Genomic DNA, 16,621 nt, shown 5'->3' on the forward strand with positions numbered 1-16,621 from the left:
CACCCCCTCTTCTCCCTCCCACCCTCAAGCAACGTGGCCTAGTGGACAGAGCCCAGGTCTGGGAGTCAGAAGTATCTGGGTTCTAATACTGGCTCCTCCATTTGTCTGCTGGGTAACCTCAGGCAACTTCTCTGTGACTTAGTTACCTCATCTGTTAAAGGGGGATGAAGACTGTGAGCCCCATGTGGGACATGGACTGGGTCCATCTTGATTTGCTCGTATCTACCCCAGTGCTTAGAACAGTGCTAGACACATAGTAAGCGCTTAACAAATACCATTGAAACAAAAAAGCCCACAGCTCTTTCTTCTTCCAGATTTTGAACTCAAGCAACTCCCCTAATGCAGATCGTCACTGAAATGTTGCCTTCATCCTGCGCAGGGTGTCTTGGATCTTGCGAGAATGTTTCTCGCCGGGGCCCTGGTGAAAGTTGGTGTGGTTGTCGGCGGCTAAGATGGAAACGTCGGCCCCGCTGAATCGGGCTATTCTCTGCTTGAGGTAAGACTGAAGCTTGTGGTCGACAGCAAAAGTATATGGACTCTCCTGAAAGGCATGGACCTGACTTACCACCTTAGCGATGTTCCTTTGGAAGAATATGGGGAAGAGAGGGAAGAAGAAAAGGAGGAAAGAAGGGACAGAGGGAGAGAGAGAGCAGAGAAGAGGGACAGAGATGGAGGTAGAGAGAAGAGAGGGCGGAAAGAGCAGACAGAAAGGGAGGGGTGAGAGAGAGATGGAGAGAGACAGAGAGAAAAAGGGGGGGGGGAGAGAGAGGGAGAAAGAGAGAGAAAAAGGAAAAGAAAAATATTAGTTTGCATAGCAGTTTAGCACAATATCCCACAGGGACCTAAAGTGACCAACTACTTTTGAATCTAGTGAGCAGACAACTAAAGTTTTAAACGCTGGGGTGACAAAGTTACCTGGTGAAAGGTTGGGAGTGGAGGGTAGGAGACCTGGGTTCTAATCCTGGCTCTGTCACTGTGCCTCATTATCCTCATCTGTAAAATGGGAATGTTCACCTCACCTCTGTAAAGTCTGGGAAGCTTATATAAGATCAGGGTATGTCTGATCTTATCATCTTTTTTTATTCCAGTTCTCTGCTTAATAAATGCCATATAAATAAATACTACAATTGCTGCTATTATTATGAAAATTAGAGATCTCTCGATTGTTCTCTAATTCTCACCCTCTACCCCTTCTAGCTCTGAGTTTATAACTGTCATCTCTTAAAAACAATTACGCTTTCCTTCCTTCCCCTCGAAAAGCAGCGTGGCGCACTGGAAAGAGCACAGGCTTTGGAGTCAGGGCTCATGAGTTCGAATCCAAGCTCTGCCACTTGTCAGCTGTGTGACTGTGGGCAAGTCACTTCACTTCTCTGTGCCTAAGTTCCCTCATCTGTAAAATGGGGATTAAGACTGTGAGCCCCACGTGGGACAACCTGATTGCCCTGTGTTTACCCCAGCACTTAGAACAGTGCTCTGCACATAGTAAGCGCTTAACAAATACCAACATTATTATTATTATTATTACTGCTGTCTTAGGAAACAGTGTGGCATAGTGGATAGATCCTGGGCCTGAGAGTCAGAAGGACCTGGGTTCTAATCCTAGCTCTACCACTTGTCTGTTGTGTGACCTTAAGTAAGTCACTTCACTTCTCTGGGCCTCAGTTACCTCCTCTGTAAAATGGGGATTAAGAGTGGGAGCTCCATGTGGGACAGGGACTATGTCCAACCTGATGAACTTGTATCCACTCCAGTGCTTAGAACAGTGCTTGGCACAAATTAAGCTCTTAACAAGTACCATCATTATTAATTTTTATAATGATTATTCAACCTCTAACCTTTTTGTCTCCCTGGCTTATTCCTCTCTGCCTGCACAAGCAGCATGATTTAGAGGAAAGAGGTTTGGGAGTCAGAGGTCATGGGTTCTAATCCCAGCTCTGCCACTTGTCAGCTGTGTGATTTTGGGCAAGTCACTTAACTTTTCCGTGTCTGAGTTACCTCATCTGTAAAATGGGGATTAAGACTGTGAGCCCCATGTGGGACAGCCTGCTAACCTTGTATGTACCCCAGGGGTTAGAAAAGTGCTTGGCACATAGTAAGTGCTTAACAAATACCATTATTATGTCATTAGAAAACATTCTAATCTCCCCTATACTAAAGAAAGTCTTATGGTATTCAACAGCTCTCTCCAACTATTGCCTCATTATCCACCTTCCATTCCTGTCCCAATTTTTGAAGTTTTCTATACCAGCTGCCATCTAGACTATAAGCTCCTTGTGGGGCAGGGAAGCTAATAGCTCTGTTATACTCTACTCTCCCAAGTGCTTAGTACAGAGCTCTGCACACAGTAAATCCTCAATGAAATATGAGTGATTGATTGATTGACTGATTGATTACTTTCTCTCCCTCAGCTCTGTTCCAGACACTTTACAGTTAAGTTTTCATCCCCTTCATTCAATCCACCAAATTCACTGTCCCCAAAATGACTTTAGCCAAATCCAAAAAGGTCTACTCTGTCCTAATCCTCCTCAATCTTCTGGCCCTGACTTCTCCTTCTCTGCGGCCTGGCATTTCCTCCTGCCTTCAGGAGATCTTTATTGAGAGGTCCACTGACACCTCAAGTTTAACATGTCCAGAAAAGAACTCCTTATCTTCCCACCCAATCTCTCTCCTCCCCCTTCATTCATTCATTCAATTGTAATTATTGAGTGCTTACTGCAGAGCACTGTACTAAGATCTTGGCTGAGTACAATAGAACAATAAACTGACACATTCCCTGCTCACAAGAAGCTTGACTTTCCCATCACTGTAGACAGCACCATCATTCGCCCCATGTCCTTAGCCCATAACTTTGGCATTATCCTTAACTCATTTCTCTCATTCAACCCACATACTCAATGTCACCAAATCCTGTTGGCTTTACCTTCACAGAATCTCTAAAATTTGCCTTTTCTTCTCCATTGAAACTGCTACTATGCTAATCCAAGCACTTATCCTAGCCCACCTCAGCTACTTCTACTAATAATAATTGTGGCATTTGTTAAGCAGTTACTCTGTGCCGGGCACTGTACTAAGAGCTAAGTTGTCTACAAGCAAATCAAGTTGGCCTCAGTCCCTGTCCCACATGAGACTCATAGTCTCAATCCCCATTTTCCAGATGAAGTAACTGAAGTACAGAGAAGTGAAGTGACTTGCCTAAAGTCACACAGAAGACAAGTGGCAGAGCCGGGATTAGAACCCATGATCTTCTGACTCCCAGGCCCGTGGTCTATCCCTTAAGCCATGCTGCTTCTCCTATTACATCAGCCTCCTTGCTAACCTCCCTCTCTCCTGCCACTACAATCCATACTTCACATTGTTGTCTGGATGTTTTTCTTAAAAAAAAAAAAAAATTACTCCATCTTTCCCCACTCCTCAAGAACCTTCAGGGGTTGCCCATCCACCTCCGCATCAAACACAAACTCCTCACCATTGGCTTTAAAGTACTCAATCACCTTGCCCCCTCCTACCTTACCTCCCTAATTTCCTACACAACCGAGCCCTCACACTTTGCTTCTGTGACACCAACCTGACACCAACCTACTCATCGTTTCTGGATCTTATCCATCTCACTGCAGATCCCTTGCCCATGTCCTGCCTGCCTGTCAGACTAAGCCCCCCTTTTCCTCTCTTCCCCCTCCCCTCCCCATAGCCCCAACTTGCTCCCTTTGCTCTACCCACCTTCCCCCCACAGCACTTGCTTATATATGTACATACTTATAATTCTATTTATTTATATTAATGATGTATATATGATGATGATGGTATTGGTTAAGCACTTACTATGTGCCAAGCATTGTTCTAAGCTCTAGGGTAGCTACAACCCTGGGGTAGCTATAACCTTGTATCTACCCCAGTGCTTAGACCAGTGTTTGGCACATAGTAAGCGCTTAACAAATACCATTAGTATTATTATTACTATTATTACAAGGTCATCAGGTCCCACGTAGGGCTCACAGTTTCACTCATCAATTTATAGATGAGGTAACTGAGGCACAGAGAAATTAAGTAGCTTGCCCAAGGTCACACAGCAGACAAGTGGCAGAGAAGGGATTAGAACCTGTGTCCTCTGACTCCCAGACCCATGCTCTTTCCACTAAGCCACGTATTTATATTGATGCTATTGATGCCTGTTTACTTGCTTTGATGCCCGTCTTCCCCTTTCAAGAGTGAGAGCCCACTGTGGGCAGGGATTGTCTCTATTTGTTGAGGAATTGTATTTTCCAAGCACTTAGTACAGTGCTCTGCACACAGTAAGCGCTCAATAAATATGATTGAATGAATGAATTCATGAATGGAACTCCCTCCCGGTTTCATATTAGACAGACCACCATTCTTCCCACCTTCAAAGTCTGATTAAAATCACATCCCCTCCGAGAGGCCTTCCCCAGCTAAGCTCTCAGTTTCCCTAGTCCTTCTCCCTCCTGCATCACCCTTGCACTTGGAATTGTACCCTTTAAGCATTGGATATTCACCCTCTGCCCCAGAGCACTTAGGTATATATTCATAATTGATTTAAAAGCCTGTCTCTCCAGCTAGAGCCAAGTGAACTCACTGGGTACTGCACAGTAAATAATACACTTGCTACAGATGCTAAAAATCAAAAATGCAAGAGAGTCAACTTGTTTCCTGTCTAGGTGAAGGTCCCGCAGGTGTGAAGCTGGCATAGCTGGGAGACTAGGGTGGGAGTTTCTCAAACGTCCTAAGGAATTTGGAGCGATTATGGAAGGATTAAGAAGACAGAGATGAGACATAAGTGTGAAATGCTGGCTGGGATGGGATTTGATGGGGGCTTTTTTGTCTTGCTGGGATTTGTGTTGGGGAGGAGCGTGGGAACAGGTAAGAAGGGTGGAAGCTTGGTTTGGGAAGGGCACTTGAATCCGGCCTTTGCATTGCCCTGAGGGAAAGGGCTATTTTCCTCTTTCCCCTAGCCTGGGGGAGATGTTGTGATTGAAGCAGGGTGGTGGTGACCCTTCCAGAGTTTAATACAGTGCCTGGCATATAGTAAGAACTTAACAAATACCACCATCATCATTATTATTACCGAAGTTTGCTCCATTTGTGAGCCCCATTGGTCATGGTGAAACCTCCAGTTTCCAGCTGCTGGATGTGCATGGCGAGAAGATGAGCTGAAGGGAGGGTGGGCTGGCTTCGGAATCGTCTCCCTTCCATCAGACACAAGCTGTCGCTTTTTAAGAACACCTGGGGAGAAGGGGTACAAGGGATGAGGCACAAAGAAAAGTCAGGGGAGGAAAACCCAGGGACCTAGCAGGGGACAAAATTTAGTTGTCAGCTACTGATACTACTGAATATTATTATTATTATCATTATAATAATTGTCATATTTGTTAAGCGTTTACTGTGTGCCAGGCACTGTACCAAATGCTGGAGTGGATACAAGCAGATTGGGCTGGACACAATTTCTGTTCCACTTGGGGCTCACAGTCTCAATCCCCATTTTCCAGATGAGGGAACTGAAGCCCAGAGAAGTCAAGTGACTTGTTGAAGGTCACCCAGCAGACAAGTGGAAGAGCTGGGATTAGAACACTTGACCTTCTGACTCCCAAGCCTGGACTCTATCCACTCTGCCATGCAGCTAATCAATGTTCCATCTTGTGTTTCCAATTCACGTCCAGCACCTCGAGAGGCAAAATCTCTGAATCAATCAATCGATCGATCAAATCGAGTTCTTACCAGGAGCGGAGTACTGTACTGTGTGCTTGGGAAAGCATAATATACTATAACATGGCCACTATTTCCTTTGGGTGTGGAAGCAATTCATTTCCTTAAGCACTATGATACTCACCCCAGCCCTTCAGCCCTTTTAATAATAATAATAATTGTGGTATTCGTTAAGCACTTACTATGTGCCACGCACTGTACTAAGTGCCGGAAGGATATAAGCAACTTTTTGTGGGCAGGAAGCATATCTGTTGATTGTTGCATTATTCTCTCCCAACCACTTAGTACAGCGCTATATACTCAGTAAGGGCTCAATAAATGCCTTTGATTGACTGATTGCTGAAAGGCTGAGGGTACTAAAGGCTTTGCATTCATTCATTCCTGCAATCATATGTATTGAGCGCTTACTGTGTGCAGAGCACTGTACTAATCACTTGAGAGAGCACAGTATAACAATAAACAAGCACATTCCCTGACCAAGACAAATTTACAGTTTGGGGGAGGGAGGGGACACTTTCCAGCACACCGGCAGTGGTAGTTGCTGAAACCACAATGGAAATGATTCGCTAAGGTGAAAATAGAGCCTGTTCACCTGGGGAGACTGTAAGCTCATTGTGGGCAGGGAATAATAATAATAATAATAATGTTGTTTTTTGTTAAGTGCTTACTATGTGCAGAGCACTGTTCTAAGCACTGGGGTAGATACAGGGTCATCAGGTTGTCCCACGTGAGGCTCACGGTTAATCCCCATTTTACAGATGAGGTCACTGAGGCCCAGAGAAGTGAAGTGACTTGCCCACAGTCACACAGCTGACAAGTGGCAGAGCTGGGATTCAAACCCGTGACCTCTGACTCCCAAGCCCGGGCTCTTTCCACTGAGCCACGCTGCTTGTCGGTTGAATTGCCAGCACTTAGAAGAGTGCTTGGCACATAGTATGCACTTAATAAATACCATTATTATTATCATTATTATTATATTGTACTTTCCCAAGCGCTTAGTTTGGTGCTCAGCACACATTAAGAGATTCATTCATTCAATCCTATTTATTGAGCACTTACCCTGTGCAGAGCACTGTACTAAGCCCTTGGATAGTTCAATTCTCAACAGAGACAATCCCTACCCAAAAACAGGCCAACCCGATTTGCTTGTGTCTACCCCAGTGCTTAGTATAGTGCCTGGCACATAGTAAACATTTAACAAATACCCTAATAATAATAATAATAAAATACTATTGACTGGCTAACTAACAGGAGAGTGGAGTGGAGGGCTCTTCGTCTCTTTTCCAGAAGCAACCCTGGCTCTCGGTCTGCAAAGTCTTTGGAGTCTCACTTTGGACCCTGAGTTGCTCCCTTTATTCAACTCTGCTCACCTCAGCTCCACAGTTCTTATGCCACTATCTATAATTTATTTCTTTCTATTAATGTCTGTCTCCCCCTTAGACTGTAAGCTCATCATGGGCAGGGAATGTGTTTGTTATATTGTGATATTATACTCTCCCAAGTGCTGAGTATAGTGCAGAACACTCAGTAAGTGTTCAATAAATACAACTGAATGAATGAATGAATGAATGAATGAATGAATGAGGCCTCGACTCAGTTGACGCTGCCAGGACAGCAGGAGCTGGGGCTACAGTTCCAAATGGGCCATGGCCGGGGCCTTGGTCATGACCGATGGACTCTGAGTTGATACTAATAGTTATAATGATAATGATGGTATTTGTTAAACACTTACTATGTGCCAAGCAATGTTCTATGCAAATGGGGAGATACAAGGTAATCAAATTGTCCCTCGTGGGGCTTACAGGCTTCATCCCCATTTTACAGATGAGGTTACTGAGGCACAGAGAAATTAAGTCACTTGCCCAAAGTCACACAGCAGGCAAGTGGTGAAGTCAGCATTAGAACCCATGGCTTCTGACTCCCAAGTCCGGACTCTTTCCACTAAGCCACGCTGCTTCTCCTGAAACTCTGCCCCTCCAGCTGCAGAACCCAACTGTGCTCTTGGCTTCATCTTTTTGTATGTATCCTTGTCTTGGTCTTTGATGTTGTTTCGGTGCTTTTTATTGTTTCAGCTTTCTTTATATATCTGTTGCCCATGCCCTCTCCTCGCTTCATATGACCTAATGGAAAGAGTCTGGGCCTATGAGTCAGAGGACCTGGGTTCGAATCCTGTCTCTGTCACTTCTCTGCTGCTTGATTTTAAGCAAGTCATCTAACTTCCCTGTGCCTCATTTCCCTCATCTGCAACATGAGGATTCTCCCTCCTATTTAGACTGTGAGCCCCATGTGGAACCTGCTTATCTTGAATCTTCCCCAGCACCTAGTACAGTGGTGGGCACATAGTAAGTGCTTAAGGAATATCACCATTATTATTAATTAATTATTTTTCTTAGGCTGGGAGCCTCTTGAGGGCCAGGGACCATGTCTAACTCTCACTAGTGCATTATTTCCTAGTGCTCTGCACACAGTAGCTGCTCAATAAACACAAATATACGACTTCTCTTCCTCCTGGGGTAGTGCTCCTCACACAGTAAGTGCTCAATAAATAGAACTGATTGATTGGATCTGGTCCTGGCTCTGCCACTGATCTGGAGAAGTCACTTTAAGGCTTTGGAGCCTCAGTTTCTCTATCTGTAAAATAGGACTAGGACTCTCCACCTGTCAGTAATGGGGTGAAGATGAAGTAGATCTTATGCATAAAGGGACTTTGCATTTTCAGACAAAGGGTGAGCTATAAATTCCTGGAATTATACCCATTGCTCTTGGGAGACTTTTGGCAAGGGTTCCCTCCACACGGTAGAGAAATGTCTGCCAAGAAAAGCACATTTTGAGTGTTTTGGACGCTCCCATAAACTCACAATTACCCCATAGGATAAAGGAAAATCACACTGGACTAGGAGAGTTGGATGTTAGTTAGGATTATAATCATAGCTTTCAAATGAAGCTCCCATTCTAGGTATAATAATAATGTTGGTATTTGTTAAGCGCTTACTAGGTGCAGAGCACTGTTCTAAGCGCTGGGGTAGACACAGGGGAATCAGGTTGTCCCACGTGGGGCTCACAGTCTTCATCCCCATTTTACAGATGAGGGAACTGAGGCACAGAGAAGTTAAGTGACTTGCCCACAGTCACACAGCCGACAAGCGGCAGAGCTGGGATTCGAACTCACGAGCCCTGACTCCAAAGCCCGTGCTCTTTCCACTGTGCCACGCTGCTGGACATTATCATCTTGAAACATTAAGCTCTGTCTTTCAAAGCAGGGTGGATTTTCCCACAGTTTGAAGGGCAGACCACTTTAGATAGACAAGACTGGGACCCTCATCAAGAAACATTGTTGTGGTGATTTGGTCTACACACCCCAATATTGTTTGTACTCATCATGACAAAGCATCATACATATGTTTGCAAAACAAACACTATGAGGCAATGTGAGAAATATTTCATTACCTCCACAGCCTTGAGTTCCTCCATGATTTCAGCTACCTTTGCAGGTAAAATCTTCCAGGCCTTAAAATAATAAAATCAAATTACTTTCAGCATATCCCAATGCCCTCCCATGTTGCAACCGGTTCCTGGCAGTTTCCAGAAAAAAACACACATTACTTACGGGTAACTGTCTGACTATAAGATGTTCCAGTCCTCCCAAGATTTGCATAGCTGTAGCAAAGTTTCTTTGCTCATAGCAGGACTTAGCAATCAGCAGAAATTTGGACAGCAAGTTTACCTGCAACTAAAAAAATCCAACAAAACAGAATGGATGGGTAATCCCAGGCTCCCAGAGCACAGCAGATTTCTCCAGAAGATTTCTGGAAATCTGCCCAGCTAACCCGAGCTTTGGGAGTCCATAGATGGATTCCAATTATTACCAGTGAATGACAAATGACGATGGTCAGGATAATAAACTTGTGGGAATCCAGATGTGCCGTTTGCCGAAGGGGGCTCTTTCCTCGATATTCTAGGATGAAGCCATACCGGTTTGGAAACAGCCTTGGAAATAGCTTATGCTATCAGGTAATTGGGTGGAAAGTTTTTTTTATGGCATTTGTTAAATGCTTACTATGTGCCAAGGCCTGTTCGAAGTGCTGTGGTAGATACCGGTATTCAGGCTGGAGACAGTCCATGTCCCACGAGGGACTCGAAGTCTTAATCCCCATTTTACAGATAAGGTAGCTGAGGCCCAGAGAAGTGAAGTGACTGTGAGCCCGTTGTTGGGTAGGGTTTGTCTCTATTTGTTGCTGACTGTACTTTCCAAGCACTTAGTACAGTGCTCTGTACACAGTTGAGTGCTCAATAAATACAATTGAGTGAATGAATGAATGAATGAATTAAAGTGACTTGCCCAAGGTTACACAGCAGACAAGTGCATGGCATAGAGGAAAGAGCATGGGCGAGCCCACTGTTGGGTAGGGATTGTCTCTGTTGCTGAATTGTACTTTCCAAACGCTTAGTACAGTGCTCTGCACACACTAAGTGCTCAATAAATACGATTGAATGAATGAATGAATGAAAGATGTGGGTTCTAATCCTGGCCCTGCCACTTGTCTGCTGTGTGACCTTGGGCAAACCTCTTCTTAACTTCTCAGTGCCTCAGTCACCTCATCTGTAAAATCGGGATTAAGACTGTGAGCCCCACATGGGACAACATGATTACCTTGTTTCTACCCCAGTGCTTAGAACAGTGCTTGGCACATAGTAAGCACATAACAAATACCATTATTATTCATTCTTTCATTCAAGTGTATTTATTGAGCACTAACTGTGTGCAGAGCACTGTACTGAGCACTTGGAAAATACAATTCGGCAACCGATAGAGACAATCACTACCTCACAACAGGCTCACAGTCTAGAAATTATTATTATCATTATTAAGTGGCCAAACCGCGACTAGAACCCAGGTCCTTCTGACTCCCAGACCCGTGCTCTATCCAGGAGGCCACGCTGTGAATGGGAATGTTATGTTGGGATAATTAATTCCCCCGTTTCTCCTTGAGGAAGTGGAGGGCTGACATGGAGGTGGGGAAATATCCCCTTAATGGAGGTTTGGGAAAATAATCCTAGGCAGTCAAAGAGCTTATTCTAAAATTTTCAGTCCAATTAGCAATCCCATAGGCTAGAAGGCTTCCTGCTAGCAAACAGACAACAGTCATCTGGATCTAAGAGGCCAATTACAATTATTGATATTAAGGTGATCCTCTGACATTAGCAAGACTTTGGGCCTAAGAGAGACCTGAGACTAGAAGCAAACAGAGAATCATCCATTGCAATACAGCCATTAAGTTCAAAGAGACCCATCTTGGAGTGTTAATTTCACTCAAATGATGCTCTTACTCTCTTCTAATGGCACCAAATTCCTGACAGTTAAAGTCTCTACTACAAAGTCCCTCCTCCTTGGGTGTATATTCCCCCAAAGTTCAAAGCTGGCCTTCAGGAGAAGCAGTAGGGCTTTTCCCTAGTGATAGCTGTCATTACCATCTGTGTCTGAGGTGGTGGGTTGGCACATCATCTGTGTGACCTTGGGCAAGTCACTTAACTTCTCTGTGCCTCAGTTACCTCATCTGTAAAATGGGGATTAATTATAAGAATAACATTAATAATATTTGTTAAGCATTTAGTATGTATCAAGCACTGTTCTAAGCTCTGGGTTAGAAACAAGGTAATCAGGTTGTTCCACGTGGGGCTCAAAGTCTTAATCCTCATTTTACAGATGAGTTAACTGTTGCCCAAGTCATACAGCTGATAAGTGGCGGATCCAGAATTAGAACCCACGACCTCTGACTTCCAAGCCGGTGTGCTCTTTCCACTAAACCGTGCTGCTTCTCACAGATTAAGTCTGTGAGTACCACGTGGGACAACCTGATTACCTTCTATCTACCCCAGTGCTTTGGATAGTGCTTGGCACATAGTAAGCACTGAACAAATGCCAACATTACTATTATTATTACATTTCACATCCATCCTATCGACTGCATAAACCACCACCTGGGCATTTCCTTGAGCGTGGAAGAAATCATTCCATCCATCAATGCTATTTATTGAGTACTTACTGTGTGCAGAACACTGTAATAATAATAATAATTATGGCATTTCATTCAATAGTATTTATTGAGTGCTTACTATGTGCAGAGCACTGTACTAAGCGCTTGGAAGGTACAATTTGGCAAGAGATAGAGACAATTCCTGCCCAATAACAGGCTCACAGTCTAAACGTACTAAATGTTGGGGTGGATACAAGTAAATCAGGTTGTGCAGTCCCTGTCCTGCATGGGGCTCACATTCTCAATCCCCATTTTCCAGATGAGGTAACTGAGGCACAGAGAAGTTAAGTGATTTGCCCAAGGCCACACAGCAGACAAGTGGCAGAGCTGGGATTGAGCCCCCCTTTCCTTCTCCTCCTATCCCCCCCCCACCGCCCTCTGCTCTTCCTCCTTCCCCTCAGCACTGTGCTTATTTGTATATATTATTTATTACCCTATTTATTTGTTAATAAGCTGTATATCTCCATGATTCTATTTATCTTGATGATGTTGTTTTGTTTTGTTTTGTTCTGTTTTGCTTTGCTGTCTGTCTCCCCCGTTTAGACTGTGAGTCCATCATTGGGCAGGGATTGTCTCTGTTGCCCAATTGTACATTCCAAGTGCTTAGAACAGTGCTCTGCACATAGTAAGTGCTCAATAAATACTACTGAATGAGTGAATGAATGGGATTAATGACCTTCTGACTCCCAGGTCCCTGCTCGTATCCACTACACCTAAGCACTTGGGAGAGTACCATATAGCAGAATTAGAAGACATAAGCCCTGCCCCTAACGAGCTTACAGGCTAGAGAAAGTAACACTTTAATAGTATTTTGGAAGCAGTTCATAGCACCTTCCCTTTTGTATCCAGTCTGTGGTGGTAGAAGCTTGCTTACACTATTACACACACACACACAAACCCATTTTCTCAGGACTGACACTGAATCAGTCACAATTGTCCATGGAAATCTATATTCTTGTATACTTACAACCTCCCTAGATTAAAAAAAAATTGTGATATTTGTTAAGCACTTACTATAGGCCAAGCATTGAACAATCGGGTCACAGTCCTTGGCTCACATGGGGGTCATAGTCCAAGAGAGAGGGAAGGAGAACAGTTGTTTAAACTCCCTCTCACCCCCGCCCCATCCCTATTTTACAGATTTGGAAATTGAGGGACAGATAAATTGTCTGCAATTAATCAATCAATCAATGGCATTTCTTGAGCACTTACTCCGTGCAGAGCACTTAACTAAGCACTTGGGAGAATGCACTATAATAAAGTTGGTGGACACAATTCCTGCCCTCAATGAGTTTACAGTGTAGTTGGGAGACAGACATCAAAACCAAATTACAGATAAGGAAAACATAAGTGCAGTGGGGCTGAGGTGGGGGTGACAACAGAAACAGATACTCTTCATCATCAACTTTAAAACAGTCAATCCCCTTGCCCCCTCCTACCTCAACTCACTATACTCCTACTACAACCCAGCCTGCATATTCTGCTCCTCTAATGCTAACCTTCTCACTGGGCCTTTATCTCTTCCAGCTCACTGCCTGGCCCATGCCTTGCCTCTGGCCTGAAACGCCGTTCCTCCTCATATATGATAGACAATTTTTCTCCCTAACTTCAAAGCCTTATTGAAGGCCCATCTCCACCAAGAGGCCTCCCCTGACTAAGCCCTCCCTTCTTCTCCTTCTCCCGTCTGCTTCTCCCTTTCTCCCTGATTTGCTCCCTTTATTCACTCCCATTCCACCAGCACTTATGTACATAGCCACAATTTATTCATTTATATTGTCTGTCTCCCTTTCTTGGCTGAAAGCTCATTATGGTCAGGGAATGTGTTTGTTTTAATGTTATACTGTACTCTCCCAACAGCCTAGTACAGTGCTCTGCACACAGTAAATGCTCAATAAATACGATTGATTGACTGACAGTATCAAAGGACTGCAGGACAACAGACTCAAATGGTTAGGCAGAACAGAAAGGAGGATGAATAGTTAAGGGGAATAAGGGATTAATCAGGGAAGGCCTCATGGAAGTGGTGTGATTTTAGTATTACAATAGTATTTGTTAAGCGCTTACTTTGTGCTAGGCACTGTACTAAATGCTGGGGTGGATACAAGCAAATTGAGTTGGACACAGACCCTATCGCACTTGGCGTCCACAGCCTCAATCCTTATTTTCCTGACAAGTAACTGAAGCCCAGAGAAGTGAAGTGCGACTTGCCCAAGGTCACACAGCAGATAAGTGATGGAGTTGGGATTAGAATCCATGACCTTCTGACTCCCAGGCCCATACTCTATCCACTACGCCATGCTGCTTCTCGTGACTTTGAAGTATGGCTCTGAAGGTGGGGAGAGAGATGGGTTTGCAGGATGTGAAGGGGGAGGGAGCCCCAGTTCAGAGGGAAGACATGATGATAATAATAATAATTATGATATTAATTAAGTGCTTACTATGTGCCTAGCACTGTTCTAAGTGCTGGGGTAGATACAAGGTAATCAGATTGTCCCACGTGGGGCTCACGGTCTTCACCCCCATTTTACAGATGAGGAAACTGAGGCCCAGAGAAGTTAAGTGGCTTGCCCAAGGTCACACAGCAGACTGGTAGCAGAGCCAGGATTAGAACCCACGCCCTCTGACTCCCAAGCCCAGGTTCTTGCCACTGAGCCAAGACATGAGCAAGGGGGCAGAATGGTATAGGGTCTGGAATGGAGCAAGACTGGAGGCAGGGAGGTCAGAGATGAGGCAGATGCAATAGTCAAGGTGAGCTATAATTGCTTGGTACAGAGCTCGAAACACAGTAATAAGTACCTTACTGTTACAGGCTCTCGTTATATCCCGGCTAGACTACCGTGTCAGCCTTCTCTCTGACCTCCCTTCCTCCTCTCTCGCCCCGCTCCGGTCTATTCTTCACTCCGCTGCCCGGCTCATCTTCCTGCAGAAACGCTCTGGGACTGTCACTCCCCTTCTTAAACAACTCCAGTGGTTGCCTATCGACCTCCGCTCCAAACAAAAACTCCTCACTCTAGGCTTCGAGGCTCTCCATCCCCTCGCCCCTTCCTACCTCTCCTCCCTTCTCTCTTTCTACCTCCCACCCCGCACGCTCCGCTCCTCTGCCGCCCACCTCCTCGCCGTCCCTCGGTCTCGCCCGTCCCGCCGTCGACCCCCGGGCCACGTCCTCCTGCGGTCCCGGAACGCCCTCCCTCCTCACCTCCACCAAACTGATTCTCTTTCCCTCTTCAAAACCCTACTTAAAACTCACCTCCTCCGAGAGGCCTTCCCAGACTGAGCTCCTCTTCTCCCTCTACTCCCTCTGCCACCCCCCCTTTACCTCTCCGCAGCTAAACCCTCTTTTTCCCCTTTTCCCTCTGCTCCTCCCCCTCCCCCTTCCCATCCCCACAGCACTGTACTCGTCCGCTCAACTGTATATATTTCCATTACCCTATTTATTTTGTTAATGAATTGTACATCGCCTCGATTCTATTTAGTTGCCATTGTTTTTTACAAGATGTTCTTCCCCTCGACTCTATTTATCGCCATCGTTCTCGTCTGTCCGTCTCCCCCGATCAGACCGTAAGCCCGTCAAATGGCAGGGACCGTCTCTATCTGTTGCCGACTTGTTCATTCCAAGCGCTTAGTACAGTGCTCTGCACATAGTAAGCGCTCAATAAATACTATTGAATGAAAGTGCTCAGTAAATACCGCTGATTGACTGTGGGACACTTGCCCAAGGTCACACAGCAAGCAAGTGGTGAAATTGGGATTAGATCCAGGTCACCTGACTCCCAGTCTTGAGCTCTTGCTTTTAGGAACACTGAATTTGGCTCTTTTTATTTATTTTTTTGATCATATTGAAGTGCTTACTTGGGTTCTAAGGTCTGGGGTAGATGGAAAGTGTTTCATGTTGGACACCATACATGTCCCGCATGGGACTCGGTCTTAATTCCCATTTTACTGATGAAGCAACTGAGGTCCAGAGAAATGAAGTAAAGTGACTTGCCCAAGGCCGCACAGCAGACAAGTGGGGAACCCAGGTCTTTCTGACTCACAGGCTCAGTCATTCATTCATTCAATTGCATCTATTGAGATCTTACTGTGTGCAGAGCACTGTACTAAGTGCTTGCAGAGTAGAATACAATAGTAAACAGTTACATTTCCTGCCCACAAAGAGCTTACCGTCTAGAGGAGGGGAGACAGATATCAGTACAAATAAAAAAAATTACTATGTACATAAGTGCTGTGGTGCTGGGAGGTGGGAAGACAAAGGGAGCAAGCAAGGGCGACTTGCAGAAGGGAGTGCAAGATGAGGAAAAGTGGGGCTTAGTTTGGAAAGCCCTTTTATAATGGTATTTAAGCGCTTACTATGTGCCAAGCACTGTTCTAAGCACTTGGGGTACATACGAGGTAATCAAGTTGTTCCGCATGGGGCTCACAGTCTTAGTCTCCATTTTAATAGTAATAATAATAATAATAATGTTGGTATTTGTTAAGCGCTTACTATGTGCCGAGCACTGTTCTAAGCGCTGGGGTAGACATAGGGGAATCAGGTTGTCCCACGTGGGGCTCACAGTCTTAATCCCCATTTTACAGATGAGGGAACTGAGGCACAGAGAAGTTAAGTGACTTGCCCACAGTCACACAGCCGACAAGTGGCAGAGCTGGGATTCGAACTCATGAGCCCTGACTCCAAAGCCTGTGCTCTTTCCACTGTGCCACGCTGCTTCTCTACAGATGGGGTAACTGAGGCACAGAGAGGTGAAGGGGCTTGCCCAAGTCACACAGCAGACAAGTGGCGGAGTCGACTTAAGAATTCACGTCCTCTGACTCCCGAGCCTGGGCTCTTTCCACTGAGCCACACTGCTTCCCATGGAGGAGATGTGTCC

At 45.1% G+C, this 16,621-nt stretch overlaps 1 protein-coding gene across 6 annotated transcripts in view; it reads right to left on the reverse strand.

Annotated features, from left to right (window-relative positions):
• Positions 1–277: 277 nt before the first annotated feature.
• The window catches only part of KNDC1 (kinase non-catalytic C-lobe domain containing 1), a 164,909-nt gene continuing 148,565 nt past the window's right edge, over positions 278–16,621 (reverse strand). For 5 of the 6 annotated variants that reach the window (XM_029061503.2, XM_029061499.2, XM_029061501.2 and 2 more), the window contains 4 exons: positions 9,326–9,448; positions 9,166–9,225; positions 5,081–5,238; positions 278–581 (listed from right to left, as the gene is read on the reverse strand). In XM_029061503.2, the coding sequence (XP_028917336.1) occupies positions 350–581; positions 5,081–5,238; positions 9,166–9,225; positions 9,326–9,448 (573 nt within the window). In that variant the 3' untranslated portion in view covers positions 278–349. The remainder of the gene's footprint in view (positions 582–5,080; positions 5,239–9,165; positions 9,226–9,325; positions 9,449–16,621) is intronic. The other variant, XM_029061502.2, reaches the window with a different exon arrangement.

This window comes from Ornithorhynchus anatinus, chromosome 3, assembly GCF_004115215.2.
Source record: "Ornithorhynchus anatinus isolate Pmale09 chromosome 3, mOrnAna1.pri.v4, whole genome shotgun sequence".
Classification (NCBI taxonomy): Eukaryota; Metazoa; Chordata; class Mammalia; order Monotremata; family Ornithorhynchidae; genus Ornithorhynchus; species Ornithorhynchus anatinus.